Source organism: Hordeum vulgare, chromosome 5H, assembly GCF_904849725.1.
Source record: "Hordeum vulgare subsp. vulgare chromosome 5H, MorexV3_pseudomolecules_assembly, whole genome shotgun sequence".
Taxonomy (NCBI): Eukaryota; Viridiplantae; Streptophyta; class Magnoliopsida; order Poales; family Poaceae; genus Hordeum; species Hordeum vulgare.
Window position 1 is genome coordinate 479488915 of NC_058522.1, and position 14091 is coordinate 479503005.

The 14091-nt window shown below is 43.7% G+C and overlaps 3 protein-coding genes across 3 annotated transcripts; all 3 read left to right on the forward strand.

Moving 5' to 3' along the window:
* The first annotated feature begins 2161 nt into the window (after positions 1-2161).
* LOC123397745 lies at positions 2162-2826 on the forward strand. Its single transcript, XM_045092281.1, has one exon. The coding sequence runs from the start codon at positions 2233-2235 to the stop codon at positions 2647-2649; it is 417 nt and encodes a 138-aa protein (XP_044948216.1). The 5' UTR covers positions 2162-2232; the 3' UTR covers positions 2650-2826.
* Positions 2827-5618: 2792 nt separating this feature from the next.
* LOC123398951 lies at positions 5619-6240 on the forward strand. The gene has a single exon (XM_045093392.1). It carries the CDS (start codon positions 5699-5701, stop codon positions 6113-6115), a length of 417 nt encoding a protein of 138 aa, XP_044949327.1. The 5' UTR covers positions 5619-5698; the 3' UTR covers positions 6116-6240.
* A 3592-nt stretch (positions 6241-9832) lies between these two features.
* Positions 9833-10659, forward strand: LOC123397887. The gene has a single exon (XM_045092405.1). It carries the CDS (start codon positions 9950-9952, stop codon positions 10364-10366), a length of 417 nt encoding a protein of 138 aa, XP_044948340.1. The 5' UTR covers positions 9833-9949; the 3' UTR covers positions 10367-10659.
* The last annotated feature ends 3432 nt before the right edge of the window (positions 10660-14091 follow it).

Here is a 14091-nt window from a genome sequence, read left to right on the forward strand (position 1 = left end):
TGAGAGAGTGAGTGGGTGTGAACTGGTGAGGGAGGTGGCGGGAGAGGGCATGGGGAGTTATGAGCATTCACCTCGTCCCCCGCACGTCCCAAGGCGTGCAGGCCCTCGCCATGCGTGGCTCGAGCGAGCCTGGCTTGCAAAAAATGGCCGATTCAGCCATTCCTCGAGAGCCAGGCCCAGGCCTGCTTTGAGGTTCGTGCGGGCCATGAATTGGATGCCACACACGCAACCAAATGGGCCATATTCTTCCCGCGTAGGCCTGGCCCGACCTAATGCGAGGAACCAAACACACCCATACACATCTAATCTAGCGTGTCAGCTTGCAGCATTGTTGAATAGTTTCTCGGTAGATGTGGAAAACAAGTTTTTCTCACACACACAATTTTTTAAAGATCCACCAGAACAACCCCCGCGTCCTCCCCGCTAGGTCGACTCGGGCAACAGCCACACCCTAGCCGTTGGGCGCGCGCACTCCTTCCTCCCTTCCCGCTGTCGCCGCTGGTTGACGCCATCGGGCTACGCTCGGGGCACGACGGCGGTGACGGGGGGACTCCCTCTCTCCCGTGTTTCAGGGGTGGTGCGGGCCCCCTACACGTGTGGAGGCGCGGTCGAACTAGCGGAGCGGCAGCGATGGCTGCGGCGGTCAGCCCTGCCTCGGGCGACAATAGATGCAGGCACGTCGGGCAGCTCGGTCACGAGTGGCGGTGTGCGGCGGCTGGCCCGGTTTGGGTGGCAGAAACGGCTGGCTATGCTGCGGCGACACACCATATGGCTTCAGATTGGCGGCAGCATGGAGGGCCTCGTGGACTGCTCGGTGGCACCTTCGGTCAGCTCTGATCTAGCCGGTGCAGTAGGCGGTGGTGGTCATCTCCTCCATATGAGGTGGTCGGCCTTAGGCTGGGGTGGTCGGATCTTGAGATCCGTCTTTAGTCCCGATTACAAGTCGGGGAGACATAGTTGTTGGTGAAACCCGAGCCGACGGCAGGCGATGGCGGCATTTTGCGTCGTTGCCTTGATGAAAGGAACATCGTGTAACTATTGTTGATCCACTTGTGCTGCTTCGGAGGAAATCCTAGGATCTGGTCTACCAGATCCCACGATGACGACACTACGGTGTCGTTTCTCTCTTGGGAGCATTGTTTGTGGAATAATGTTGGAAGACACAGGCAGGAGATGGAGCGGCTTTGTCTTGAACGGAACTTCACTCGAGATGTCAAGTCATGGCTGACCGACATGTGTTACACGATGCCATGCTTGTTCGGCAGGTGCTACACACGACAGATCTTTCAGAGTCTTCAGGTAGGGATGGACGAGCGCGGGCAGTGCCGTCGTTGGGTGCCATGTTGGCGTTGACGGATGGCCGGACTGGCAGTGATGATGTAGATGATGGATTGGCGACTACATTGGTTTAAAATGAAGAGTGAGAGCACTTCACATTATCAAGTTTGTTAGTGTGAATGATGGCTTCGGATGGCTTGATATATGTTCTTATCATACCTTCATGGAATAATTAATAAAGATGGTTGTATGCATCAATTGATGCAGAAGCCGGGTTTCAACATCCGTTTTTCTTTTAAAAAGCACATTTTTATGTGCAAACAAGATGAGCATTCGGCGGATTGCTTTGCTCACGAAGCTCGTGGGTGTGTAAGTGCAATGGGAACTGAACTTCGTTGGTTTGTAAGTCCAATGGGAACTGCTTTGTTTTTCTCACGCACTCATTTTCTTGTAAGAACTTGATTTTTTTTTTTACTTGGTACGGAGCCCAGCTCCTTAGAGAAGATCAAAGGGACTTCTAGTCTTCTACACTCTGGTCAATTTAGTTACTCGAGATCAAAAGACCTGAAGGTTCTTCTTGTGTAAGCAATGGTCAATTTAGTCATCCTTGACCAGCTCACTCGAGTGTTCTGGTGTGGACTTCAGCATAAGGCATTTCAATGGTCAGATATGGCTGGAGTAATGAGCCAACTCCAAAGGGGATACGTTCATTTTTCTTTTTAAAAAAAGGAAGCATCTGAGAAAGAGGAATCCACAGAGGAGAGCTGCTGGTCTCACTGGGTTGGCGCGCGCGTAGCACCTTCGAAGAGGCTCTTCGCTGGCCAGCTAGTACAACTTGCAACATCTATATAAGGCAGCATCCTGATCTATCACGTTCAACAAGCTCATCTACCAATCCAGCAAACTAAAACTCCACTTCCCAAGCAAACAATTGCCGGACAAGCCACTTCTCTAATGGCGTCCCAGCTGGTCGAGAGCCACCGCGCCGGCGCCGAGGTCCTCAAGGGGGACGAAGTCTGCAAGAAGCAGACCGTCGAGCTTCTCGAAGAGCTCGGCCTCCCTAAAGGCCTCTTTCCTATGGACGACATCGAAGAGGTCGGGTACAACCGTGAGAGCGGGTTTGTGTGGATTCTTCAGAAGAAAAAGAAAGAGCACACCTTCAAAAAGATCAACCAAACTGTCTCCTATGACACCGAGGTGACCGCTTTTGTAGAGAAGGGCAAGATCAAGAAGGTCACCGGAGTCAAGATTGAGGAGGTGTCTTTGGTCGAGATCTATGTGGATGAGTCTTCTGCTGATAAGGTCATTGTCAAGACCGACACCGGTCTGTCTGACACCCATGATGCGGCCGCGTTCGCTCTCGGAGAATAGGGAGCTACTAGTTAAGAAGTCCAGAAGAATAAAATCAGTGAATGGTTCGGCACTATGTTTCGCATGTTATGCAGAAGTATAAGTTTCCATTTTCTTTGGAATCTAAAGGCTGCTCCACAAATGTTACTTCCTTTCAGCATGTAACCGTTTGCCAAATGAAAAGAATAATTACACTTATTCCTCCTCCTCTTTCCCACATTGATCACTCTCTACTTCCCAATGTTGTCCCCATCTTTGTGTGAGAGAATAAGGACGTTGTCAACAAATAATCAAACAAGGCTTTGAAATACAACGTGAACCATGAAATGCATAAAATAATTCAAATTTTGATTCTCGGCATCTGGATTTTCATGTTTATTTCAACATTATTGCACAGATGTATGTTGTATCACTGTATGGAACAAACAAGGAGAGCTAGAGCGAGACTGGGATGGTGTCATTGTGGAATAATTTCCTGTTTTTTTTTATTTTGATTTCCTCGCTAACATCATATCATCGAAGATAGTTTCCACATTTAAAGTTTAGAATCTTCATATTGATGTGAAAAAATAAGTTTTTCTTAGGTACATATTTTTATGTGAAAACAAGTTCTCTCGAATGTTGTTTTGTCGTAATAGAAGAACACCATGAAAAGGCAAATGAAAAACTGGGATAAAAGCAGAAACCCGAGAAAAGCTAAACTAGCCGAAATGTAAGAACTAGCAAAGTGAATGCCAAAACCAACACAGAGCAAAGTTCATACTGCTATGGCTGAGGCTGCATGATGATCCACAGATTATCTTCTCGTTCTAAGTTCAGGTTGATGTGAAAACAAGTTGGTTTCGCGTTCCATCATACCGCAACATAGGCCACTAAGGCTTGCTTTCAGACAACATAAAACGGAAACAACTTATCATGCCGCAACCCTCTACTCAGTTGAGAATGGAAAAGGTGAGAAATTAGTTAGTTTGAGGCTAAGTTTGTGACTCTTGAACTGGTAAATTATGTGACAATTTGATGTGGAAAATAGCTATAAAAATGCTAAGTTTGTGATTGTTAATCAATGGAATATATTTTATTTATTTGGTGAGGAAAACAGCTGTGACATATGCAAGTAAGTTATTCCAGGTAGTTAAATAGGAAAACATATTTCGGTGAATGGAAGGTTTTTTTGTCACCAGAAAAGTTTCTGCTTTTCTAGCAGACCAAAAATTGGTGCCCTAATATTTGGAACAAGAACATAAGCACATAAATTCACTGCATATTTTGATCTCTAGTACTAAATGTTGCACATTAAACTTGAAACAACATTACTTAAACACTACTATGATCTTATTTTTTATCGCTAGACCATGGCGATTACTATGGAGGTAGCTTGGACCGCGCCGGCCAGAGGAGCAGCAAAAGGAATAGCAACTATGACAGCCATGGGAGCAGGCGGTGGCGACGCAGATCTAGGACTAGGAGTCCGGTCAGGGAGGGCAGTGAGGAGAGTGGGGCTAAGATTGAGCAGTGGAACCATGAAAGGGAGACGGCACAGGCCTGAGATCTCCGGTCTGACTGCAGGCTGCAGTGTTGCCTTGTTCACCGGATGTTCTGCTTGCTTGTCTGATCTTGTAAAGGTGGATGAAGTTAAGAATTTGGCCCTAGTGAACTTACTCAGATGCCTGATGTAAAACCTCTTCAGTTTGGTTCTTGTTGAACTTTCTTTGGATGTGGTGAGATGGAACAATGATGTTGAGCTTGTTGTTATGATTATTCGACACGTTTGGTTCGGCTCAATCGCTGCGGCTTTCGATTCCTCCACTTTCGGAAACAACATCAACTTATGTTCCGTTAGAACCATGACATGCACAAAGAATTCAAATTTTGATTCTCGGGATTTTCATGTTGATTTCAAAATTGCATCACTGTAGATGCATGCCGTAGCAATATTTAGAGATGTATGTTGTATCAGTGTCTCAAACAAACTAGGAGAGCGAGAGCGAGACTCGAATGGCGACATGGTGGAATAACTTCCTGTTTTGTTGATTTTGATATTCTCGCTAATATCATATCATCGAAGATTGTTTCCACATTTAAGGTTCATGTCAATATGAAAAACAAGTTTTTCTTAGGCACATTTTTGTGAAAACAAGTTCTTCTCTCAATTTTTTTTTGTATTAGAAGAACACTGATAAAATGCAAAGGAAAAAAGGGGGCAAAAGCAGAAACCAGAGCAAACCTAAACCAGCAAAAATTTAAGAACTAGCAAAGAGAATGACAAAACCAACACAGAGCAAAAATTCCTACTGCGATGGTTGAGGCTGCAATGAGCCTCAGATTATTTTCTCTCACTAAGTTCATGTTGATGTGAAAATAAGTTGCTTATGATATTTTTAGTGTTACATCAATATATTGTTAATGTCTTAGTTTTAGACAATCCTGTACTCACTTGAGAGCGAAAAGGACTATAAATTATGGAATGTATTTTCTTAAATTGGTGAGGAAAAACAGTTTTGAGGCTAAGTTTGTGAGTTGAGCTGCTAAATCATCTTACAATTTGATATGAAATATAGTAAAAAGGCTAAGTTTCTGATTGCTAAACTATGGAATGTATTTTCTTAAATTGGTGTGGAAAAACAGTTGTGAAATATGCTATAGTAAAAAGGCTAAGTTTCTGATTGCTAAACTATGGACTTATGCTACACCAATATACGCATTGGTCAATTTAGTCATCCGTGACCAACTCAACTCCAGTGTTCTGGTGTGGACTTCAGCATAAGGCATTTCAATGGTCAGATATGGCTGGACGTGATGAGCCAACTCCAAAGGGGAAAAGTTCATTTTTCTTCTTCAAAAAAGGAAGAATCTGAAAGAGGAATCCACAGAGGAGAGCTGCCGGTCTCACTGGGCTGGCGTGTGTGTAGCACCTTCGAAGAGGCTCTTCGCAGCGAGTACAACTTGCAGCATCTATATAAGGCAACACCATCCGATCCTGATGTATCACATTCAACAAGCTCATCTACCAAACCAACAAACTAAAACCCCACTTCCCCAGCAAACAATCCCCCTACAAGGCATTCCTCAAATGGCGTCCCGGCTGGTCGAGAGCCACCGCGCCGGCGCCGAGGTGCTCAAGGGGGACGATATCTGCAAGAAGAAGTGCGTCGAGCTTCTTGAAGAGCTTGGCCTCCCGAAGGGCCTCTTTCCTATGGACGACATCGAGGAGGTCGGGTACAACCATGAGAGTGGGTTCGTGTGGATAGTTCAGAAGAATAAGAAAAAGCACACCTTCAAGAAGATCAACCAGACCGTCTCCTACGACACTGTGGTGACCGCTTTTGTGGAGAAGGGCAAGATTAAGAACGTCACCGGAGTTAAGATTGAGGAGTTGTCTTTGGTCGAGGTCTTTGTGGATGAGTCTTCTGCTGATAAGGTCACCATCAAGACCGACGCTGGTCTCTCTGACACCCATGATGCGTCCGTGTTCGCTCTCGGAGAATAGGGACCTACTAGTCAGAAAGTCCAGAAGAATAAAGTGAGAGAATGGTTCGGCACTACAATTCACATGTTATGCAGAAGTATATGTTCCGTTTTCTTTGTAATCCAATAAAGGCATAGTTCTGCATATTGCTTCACTCAGCCTCTATAGTGTGGGCTTTGCCCTGTGTACTTTGGTCTTTGGGAGTGGGTTTGGTCCTCGATGTTTTGGTTTTCGCCCTATTTTTCCTAATTATCTGGATAATTCTCTTTTGCTTAATTAATACATGACACAATCTTTGCCTCCGTTTCAAAAAATAAAAATAAAGGTTACAAGTGTTGCTTCCTTTGTCCGTAAGCTTTTTTCTGATGTAATGAATAAGACTTGTAACCCCGGAAATTGCTTTTGGCTCCCGAGCTCCATGGAGCCCTTTAAATTTGAAACTCAAATTTCATGAAAATTCATATTTTTATAATTCAAAAAAAATTTAAAAAAAATACAGGGATAAGTGAAGGCGTAACACACATGTGTGTAAATTTTCAGAAAAAAATACATTGAAATGAGGGATGTGCAAAAAAGACAAATCTGAGGCTTTTTTACACATGACACTATTCATCATTTCAGGTCATGAATTTGTCTTTTTTGTGCAGATCGTATTTCAAGGTATTTCATCCTAAATATTTGCACACATACGCATAACATCCTTCTTTACTTTCATATTTTTTTTTCAGATTTTTTTGAAACCGAAAAGTTTGAATTTTGAATTATTCAAAAATTTCGGCCTCCATGGAGGCCGAGCTCCAAACGTCCGCACTCTTGTAACCCCTCCTATATCCCAAATTGATCACTCTCAACTACTCACCGTTGTCCCTATCTTTGTGTGAGAGAGAAAATTGCCTTATCAACAAATAATTATGCAAAGCTCTAAAATACAACATGAACCATGGCATGCACATAAGAATTCAAATTTTGATTCTCGCTACTGGATTTTCATGTTGATTTGAAATGTAGCAGTGTCTCAAACAAACAAGGAGAGTGATAGTGAGGCTGGGATGGCAACATTGTGGAATATATTTCGTGGTTTGTTGATTTTATTTTTTTTGCTAAAATCAGATAAAAATTATTTCCACATTTAAGGTTCAGATCGATGTGGAAAACATTTTTTTCTTAGGCACATTTTTTTGAAAACAAGTTCTTGGCTTCAATTTTTTGTTGTATTAAAAGATTGTTGAGAAAATGCAAAGGAAAGAAAAACATGACAAAAGCAGAAACCAGCGCAAACCTCAACTAGCGAAAACAATAAAAAACGCAAAGAACTCACCCTCTACTATACCTGGCCATGGGATATCCAGCCTGACCAGCCCAACCCGACCCAGCCTGAAAAACCTGACCCGGTCCAGCCTAGTCTTGCTCACGGGCCGGGCCTGGGCCTAGGTTTTGAGCCCAAAGGCCGAGCCGGGCCAGGCCTGGGCCCGCCATATTTGCGATGTACTGAAGAGGCCCGAGGGATTAGAAATTAGTTAGTATGAGGCTGAGTTTGTGACTGTTGCTCCTGTTGAGCTCCTAAATTATCGTACAATTTGATATGAAAAATAGCTATACAAAGGCTAAGTTTGTGAGCGGCGATTTTGTGCCCAGATGCATGCACACATGCATATAAACAGTAAATCACTCCTGCTTTGGTACAACTCTAAAAAAGTGTCATCCATTACTATTTCTAACTGAGATTAATTTGGTATTAGCGGCTAATTAGACTATTTGATTTAAACTCAGAAGCATCTCCATGTATCCCGAAAGGAATTCGCAATGGCGAGCATTGGCTGCCATTGCCAACAGGTGCTGCCTCGGCAAGGAAGTCGTCCATCTGGTGAATTAGAAATAGACTTTAATAAATTTTGGGTAAGAACTGCTCCCTCTGTAAAGAAATATAAGAGCATTAGTGATCACTACTTTAATGATCTAAACGCTCTTATATTTCTTTACGGAGGGAGTACAATCATATGTATTGGCTGTTTGAATTCATCCTAAGGGGAAAGACGAGCATTAGATGTATATTAGAAACAAAAGTCCTGTCGCTCCCAGTCTCCAATCAGACGGACGCCGGTGCACAGGACACGGCCACTTCACAATTCATAGAGTTCTAGTCGAAGAAATCCGCCGCGTTGTTGAAGGACCAGAAGTTACGTGATGAGGAAACAGACTATTCCATCAGGTAAATACTAAATAGACTAAATTACCCTCTGTAATTATGAAAGGGTAGGTTCTAATCTCCATCGTTCATCTTGCCCATAAATCCGTAAACTTTTTAGGGCGAGGGTACTGAAGCACTGCTCACAGCAGTGTAAAAAAAAGTACTGTTCACAGTAAATTCATATAAAATAATGGGAAAATAGAAAAATCTGAAGAAAAAGAAGTTGACATCAAAGATGCTCGAGTTCACTAGGGGCGCGCAAAAAATCATGGTGAAATTGTTTAGACCTGATTGACTATGAAAGAAATTTTAAAAAAGATCATTCTTTAGACCTGATATTTTTTTCTTTTTTGCCGAGAGATCCGCAAATGTCATATAATATAACCACGACAATTTGCATGCTCCTAACGCACTCGAGCATTTTTTATGCCCAAAACAACTTTTTTGAATATTTTACTACTTTATTTGAATTTATTGTTCATGGGGAGCAGGTGAGCCTTGGATCAGTGTTGAATCACCAAAGTTTGTGAAATATACTCCCTCTGTAAACTAAGAAAAGATCTTTTAAAGTAGTGATCTAAAATATCTTAAAAGATCTAAAAGATCTTATACAGTACTCCCTCCGTTCCTAAATATAAGTCTTTAAAGAGATTTCATTAGTAGACTACATAGGGATGTATATAGACATACTTTAAGTGTAGATTCACTCATTTTGCTCCGTATGTAGACTACTAATGAAATATCTTAAAAGACTTATATTTAGGAACGGAGGGGGTGTTTATTAATTTAGTGAGGAAAGCAGCTGTGAAATATGCAAAAGTAAGTTATTCCAAACAGTTACATAGGCAAAAATAATTCCATGTATGGAACTATGAAAATCTACGGGGATGCCAAGCTAATCTGTTTTTCCATAGTACGACATAATTTGTCCTATTGAGAACAAATGCAAGATGCAGGTGATTAACTTTGGAGATGCTGAATGTACCTACGTACATGATACAATCAAGCATGTTAGACTGCTACATTGTTGAATAATTTCCAACTTTATGTGAAAATAAGTTCGGCTTTCGATTGATTGCTTTGCACACAAAGCTTGTTTGAGTCTTAAGTGCAATAGGAACTGATTTATTTATTTTTGACTCGGGAACTGATTTTTTGTATCGTTCAAGCCAGAAACTTATGCTTATTTCAAGAATCTCGAACGAGTGTGCTTATATTTACTTGGTATGGACTATGGAGCCCGGTTTCTTGGATAAGATCACATGTACTTCTTCTACACCAACATACGCAATGGTCAATTCAGTCATCCTTGACCAGATCAACTCCAGTGTTCTGGTGTTTAGTTCAGCATAGGACATTCAATGGTCAGATATGGCTGGACGTGATGAGCTAAGTCTGAAGGGGAGACGTTCATCTTTTTTTCTTCAAAACAAGAAAGTATGTGAAAGAAGTCCACAGAAGAGAACTGCCGGTCTCACAGGGTTGGCGCGCCCGTAGCACCTTCGAAGAGGCTCTTCGCAGCGAGTACAACTTGCAGCATCTATATAAGGCAGCAGCCGCAGCACCATCGGATCCTGATCTATCACGTTCAACAAGCTCATCTACCAATCCAACAAACTAAAGCCCCACTTCCCCAGCAAACAATCCCCCGATAAGACATTCCTCAAATGGCGTCCCAGCTGGTCGAGAGCCACCGCGCCGGCGCCGAGGTCCTCAAGGGGGATGATATCTGCAAGAAGAAGTGCGTCGAGCTTCTCGAAGAGCTCGGCCTCCCAAAAGGCCTCTTTCCTATGGATGACATCGAGGAGGTCGGGTACAACCATGAGAGTGGGTTCGTGTGGATACTTCAAAAGAAGAAGAAGGAGCACACGTTCAACAAGATCAACCAGACCGTCTCTTACGACACCGAGGTGACCGCTTTTGTGGAGAAGGGCAAGATCAAGAACGTCACTGGGGTCAAGATCGAGGAGTTGTCTTTGGTCGAGGTCTATGTGGATGAGTCTTCTGCTGATAAGGTCATCGTCAAGACCAACACCGGTCTGGCAGACACCCATGATGCAGCCGTGTTCGCTCTCGGAGAATAGGGAGCTACTAGTTAAAAAGGCCAGAAGAATAAATTCAGTGAATGGTTCGGCACTACAGTTCACGTGTTATGCAGAAGTATATGTTTCCGTCTTCTTTGTAATCTAATAAAAGGCTGCTGGACCAATGTTGCTTCCTTTCAGCCCGTAAGTGTTTGACAAATGTAATGAATAACACGTATACCCCCTCCTATATCCCACATCGACCACTCTCAACCTCCCACTGTTGTCTCTATCTTTGTGTGAGAGAGAATTCAACATGTACCATGACATGCACAAAAGAATTCAGAATTTGATTCTTGGTATCTGGATTTTCATGTTGATTTTAACATTTCTTTATTGCAGATGTATGTCGTATCAGTGTCTCAAGGAAACAAGAAGAGCGACAGCGAGGCTGGGATGGCAAAATTGTAGACTAATTTCCTGTTTTGTTGATTTTATTTTTCTTGCTAAAATCAGATAATCGGAGATTATTTCCAAATTTAAGGTTCAGATCGATGTGAAAGACTTTTTTTCTTAGGCACATACTTTTTATGCGAAAACAAGTTCTTGTCTTGATCTATTTTTTGTACTAAAAGATTGCTGAGAAAATACAAAGGAAAAAAAATAGGACAAAAGCAGAAACCAGAGCAAACCTCAACTAGCCAAAATCTAAGAGCTAGCAAAAGTGAATGGGAAAACCAACACAGAGGAAAACTCCTACTGCCTTGGTTGAGGCTGCATGATGAGATTATTTTCTAATTGTAAGTCCGGGTTGATGTGAAACAAGTTGCTGACGAACTTTTAATATTCCATCATTACATCTCTAATAAAGGCTTGGTTTCAGCCAACATAAAACGCAAAGAACTCACCCACTACCCAGTTGAGAACGGGAAGAGTTAGAAATTAGTTAGTTTGAGGCTAAGAGCATCTCCAACAGCCGTGCTTTGCGCCGCGTTCAAAAAATGTATTTGCCGCGCGTGTTTCGGCTGGTTTAGCGCGGGGATAGGCGCTGGCTCCAACAGCCGCGCTATAATGCAGCGCGCGCCGCTCCAGCAGCGACCAAAAATGCAGCGCGCGAGGGCCGGCGGGACTAGTAGGGGGTGGGGCGGAAGCGCGGCGGCGCGGGGAGGCCGGGGAAGCGCCTGAACGGTCGCTGGGGGGCACGGGCGGCGGCCGCGGCGGAGACAGGCCGGGGAAGCGCCTGAGTGGTCGCCGGCGGGCGCGGGCGGCGACGGCGGCACGGGGATAGGCCGGGGAGCGCTTGAACGGTCGGCGGCGGCGCGGCCAGAAGGGGGTGGCAGTGGGGAGCGAGCGCGCGAGAGTGGAGGAGCGAGCGCGGGAGAGAGGAGGAGCGAGCGCGGGAGAGTCGCGCGCGCGGGAGCTGGCGCAGCAAATAAGGGGCGCGCGATTGCGTTTCGGTCAGCGCGCTGAACTGAAAATGCCGCGCGTGCCGTTTTTGCGCGCCCGCTGGAGCTGCCCGCCGCGTTCCGCGCGCGCTAAAACTGTCTTTTTTTACGGCGCGGCGCTAGTATAGCGCGGCTGTTGGAGATGCTCTAAGTTTGTGACTGTTGAACTGCTAAATTATCTTACAATTCGATGTGAAAAAAGCTATAAAAAGGCTAAGTTTGTGATTGCTAAACTATGGAACATATCTTATTAATTTGGTGAGAAAAACGGCTGTGAAATATGTAAAAGTAAGTTATTCCAAGCAGTTAAATAGATAAAAAATAATTTGGTGAATAGAACTATCAAAATCTACGGCGACACCAGGCTACTCTGTTCTTTGATAGCATGACATAATTTGACGGCTATTGGAAACGAATGCAAGATGCAGGAGAGGAACTTTGGGAGACGCTGAATATACCTGCATGTTATAATCAGGCCTGTTAGACTGCTACATTGTTGAATGCTTTCTCAATCTATGTGAAAACAAGCTCAGCGTTTGGTGGATTTCCCAATTGAAGTTCCTTCTTGCTACGAAGCAAAGCAGATCCTTATGCTTCACGCGCCAGTAGAGGTGCTCGTTCCTCTTGGAACAGCTCATGAGTGCATTGAAATGTGCTTTGTGTGCCAGCAATACTGAGTACTGACCGAAGGTTGTGCGCCACATCCTCGAATATCCAGTTCTGTCAATAAGGCAAGTACGTGCAATCGGCTGGCCATGAGTGGTTGACTTTCTATGACCCCCATACTGTCAGATGGCAAAGATGAAAGATCCATCTCCAACCTCTTCAGACACTCATCCATCCTTTTCAGCAGGTTCGTCGACATTTCGTGCAACTCCCATACCCATGTCCCGTGCTGCACATATTCTTTGGTATCCAAAGGAGTACCTGCTGGCGCAAGGCTTTAAAGAAGTTTGAGACCTCCTCAAGGTCTGTCCTTGACGCCATCATGGACTCTGATGCAAGTCCATTCAGAACCAATTCAACTATTTCTCTGGCAAACGGGAGGACCTGCTCGATCACCTTGGTAGGCGATTTGGAGACAGCGAGCCCTGAGAGTGGCAAGCAGAGTACCGATGCAAGTGTATAACGGCATGATTTGTGGAGGGAATCCTTGTTGCCCGCCGTCAGAGAAAGCAAGCGGCAGAATTGCAGCAGCACCGGCGCCGTGACGAGCATTACATCAGGCGGTAAGGTGGCAGGGTCAGTGCTGAGAAAGCACCTGATGGCGCGCTCGGCATATAAGCGGGAGTAGGAGAAATCTGAGAGGTAGAGGTGAACCAGCGCGAGGGTTTTGCAGCGGAAATTGGGGGACGACGCTGATGGGGAGGGGTGGGGAGGAGAGGGGGGCTGTTCTGTTTTGCTTGGGCCAGACTCTGTCTGCCCCGTTCTGCTTTGATGATCGTTAGGGCATTTCCTATTTGGCGTTCACAGGTGCCAGTTAACGGTCATTTTTGTTAACTGACCCCTGTGACGACGTTTGAACTGGACCGGTCCATCTACACCCTTATGATGTTTTTTAAGAAAATCCTATGAACTTTTTGAATATTTTTTAAAATTTTAACAAATACTCCCTTTGTAAACTAATATACGAGTGTTTAGATTACTACTCCCTCCGTCTCAAATTTTTTGTCTTAGCTTTGTTTAAAAATGGATGTATCTAAATACTAAATATTGACTAGATACATTCATATCTAAACAAATCTAAGACAAGAAATTTGGGACGGAGGGAGTATAAAGTAGTGTTCTAAATGCTTTTATATTAGTTAACGGAGGGAGTACTTTTTAAGATAGACGAACTTATTTGAAATTTAATGAACATATATTTGTAAATGCAAGAACCTTTTTAAGATTTATGAAAAATATCATTTCAATAACTTAAAAAAATACATGAACTTTAAAAAAAAAATTATGTACTTCTTTCAAATTTACTGAACTTTTTGGAAGTTTAATGAACTTTTTTTCATTTTTAATTAAAAAAATTCAAATTGATGAACTATTTTCAAAGTTGATGTACCTTTTTTAAAGATATGAAACTTTTTTCTTTAAATCGGTAAACCTTTTTGATTATATATATTTTTTTCGTAAAAATAAAATAAAATAAAAACTAGACATGACTCTAGTGGATAGGCCCATGCTAGTAGTGCTGGAGGCGTCGGATAGTTAACGGGCGCCTGTAGCGTTGTATAGGAGCTCCTGACATCTTGACCCTGAAACAGATTATACCTGGCCAAAGGGTCCGTGTTTTTTTGGCCGGCCCATAAGCACGGTGGCCCCGCACGCTATGGATCAGGTCCGGCA

Excerpts from the sequence above, each read along its gene's own strand:
- LOC123397887 (XM_045092405.1), top strand. The coding sequence starts at position 9,950 with ATGGCGTCCCAGCTGGTCGAGAGCCACCGCGCCGGCGCCGAGGTCCTC.
- LOC123397745 (XM_045092281.1), top strand. The coding sequence starts at position 2,233 with ATGGCGTCCCAGCTGGTCGAGAGCCACCGCGCCGGCGCCGAGGTCCTC.
- LOC123398951 (XM_045093392.1), top strand. The coding sequence starts at position 5,699 with ATGGCGTCCCGGCTGGTCGAGAGCCACCGCGCCGGCGCCGAGGTGCTC.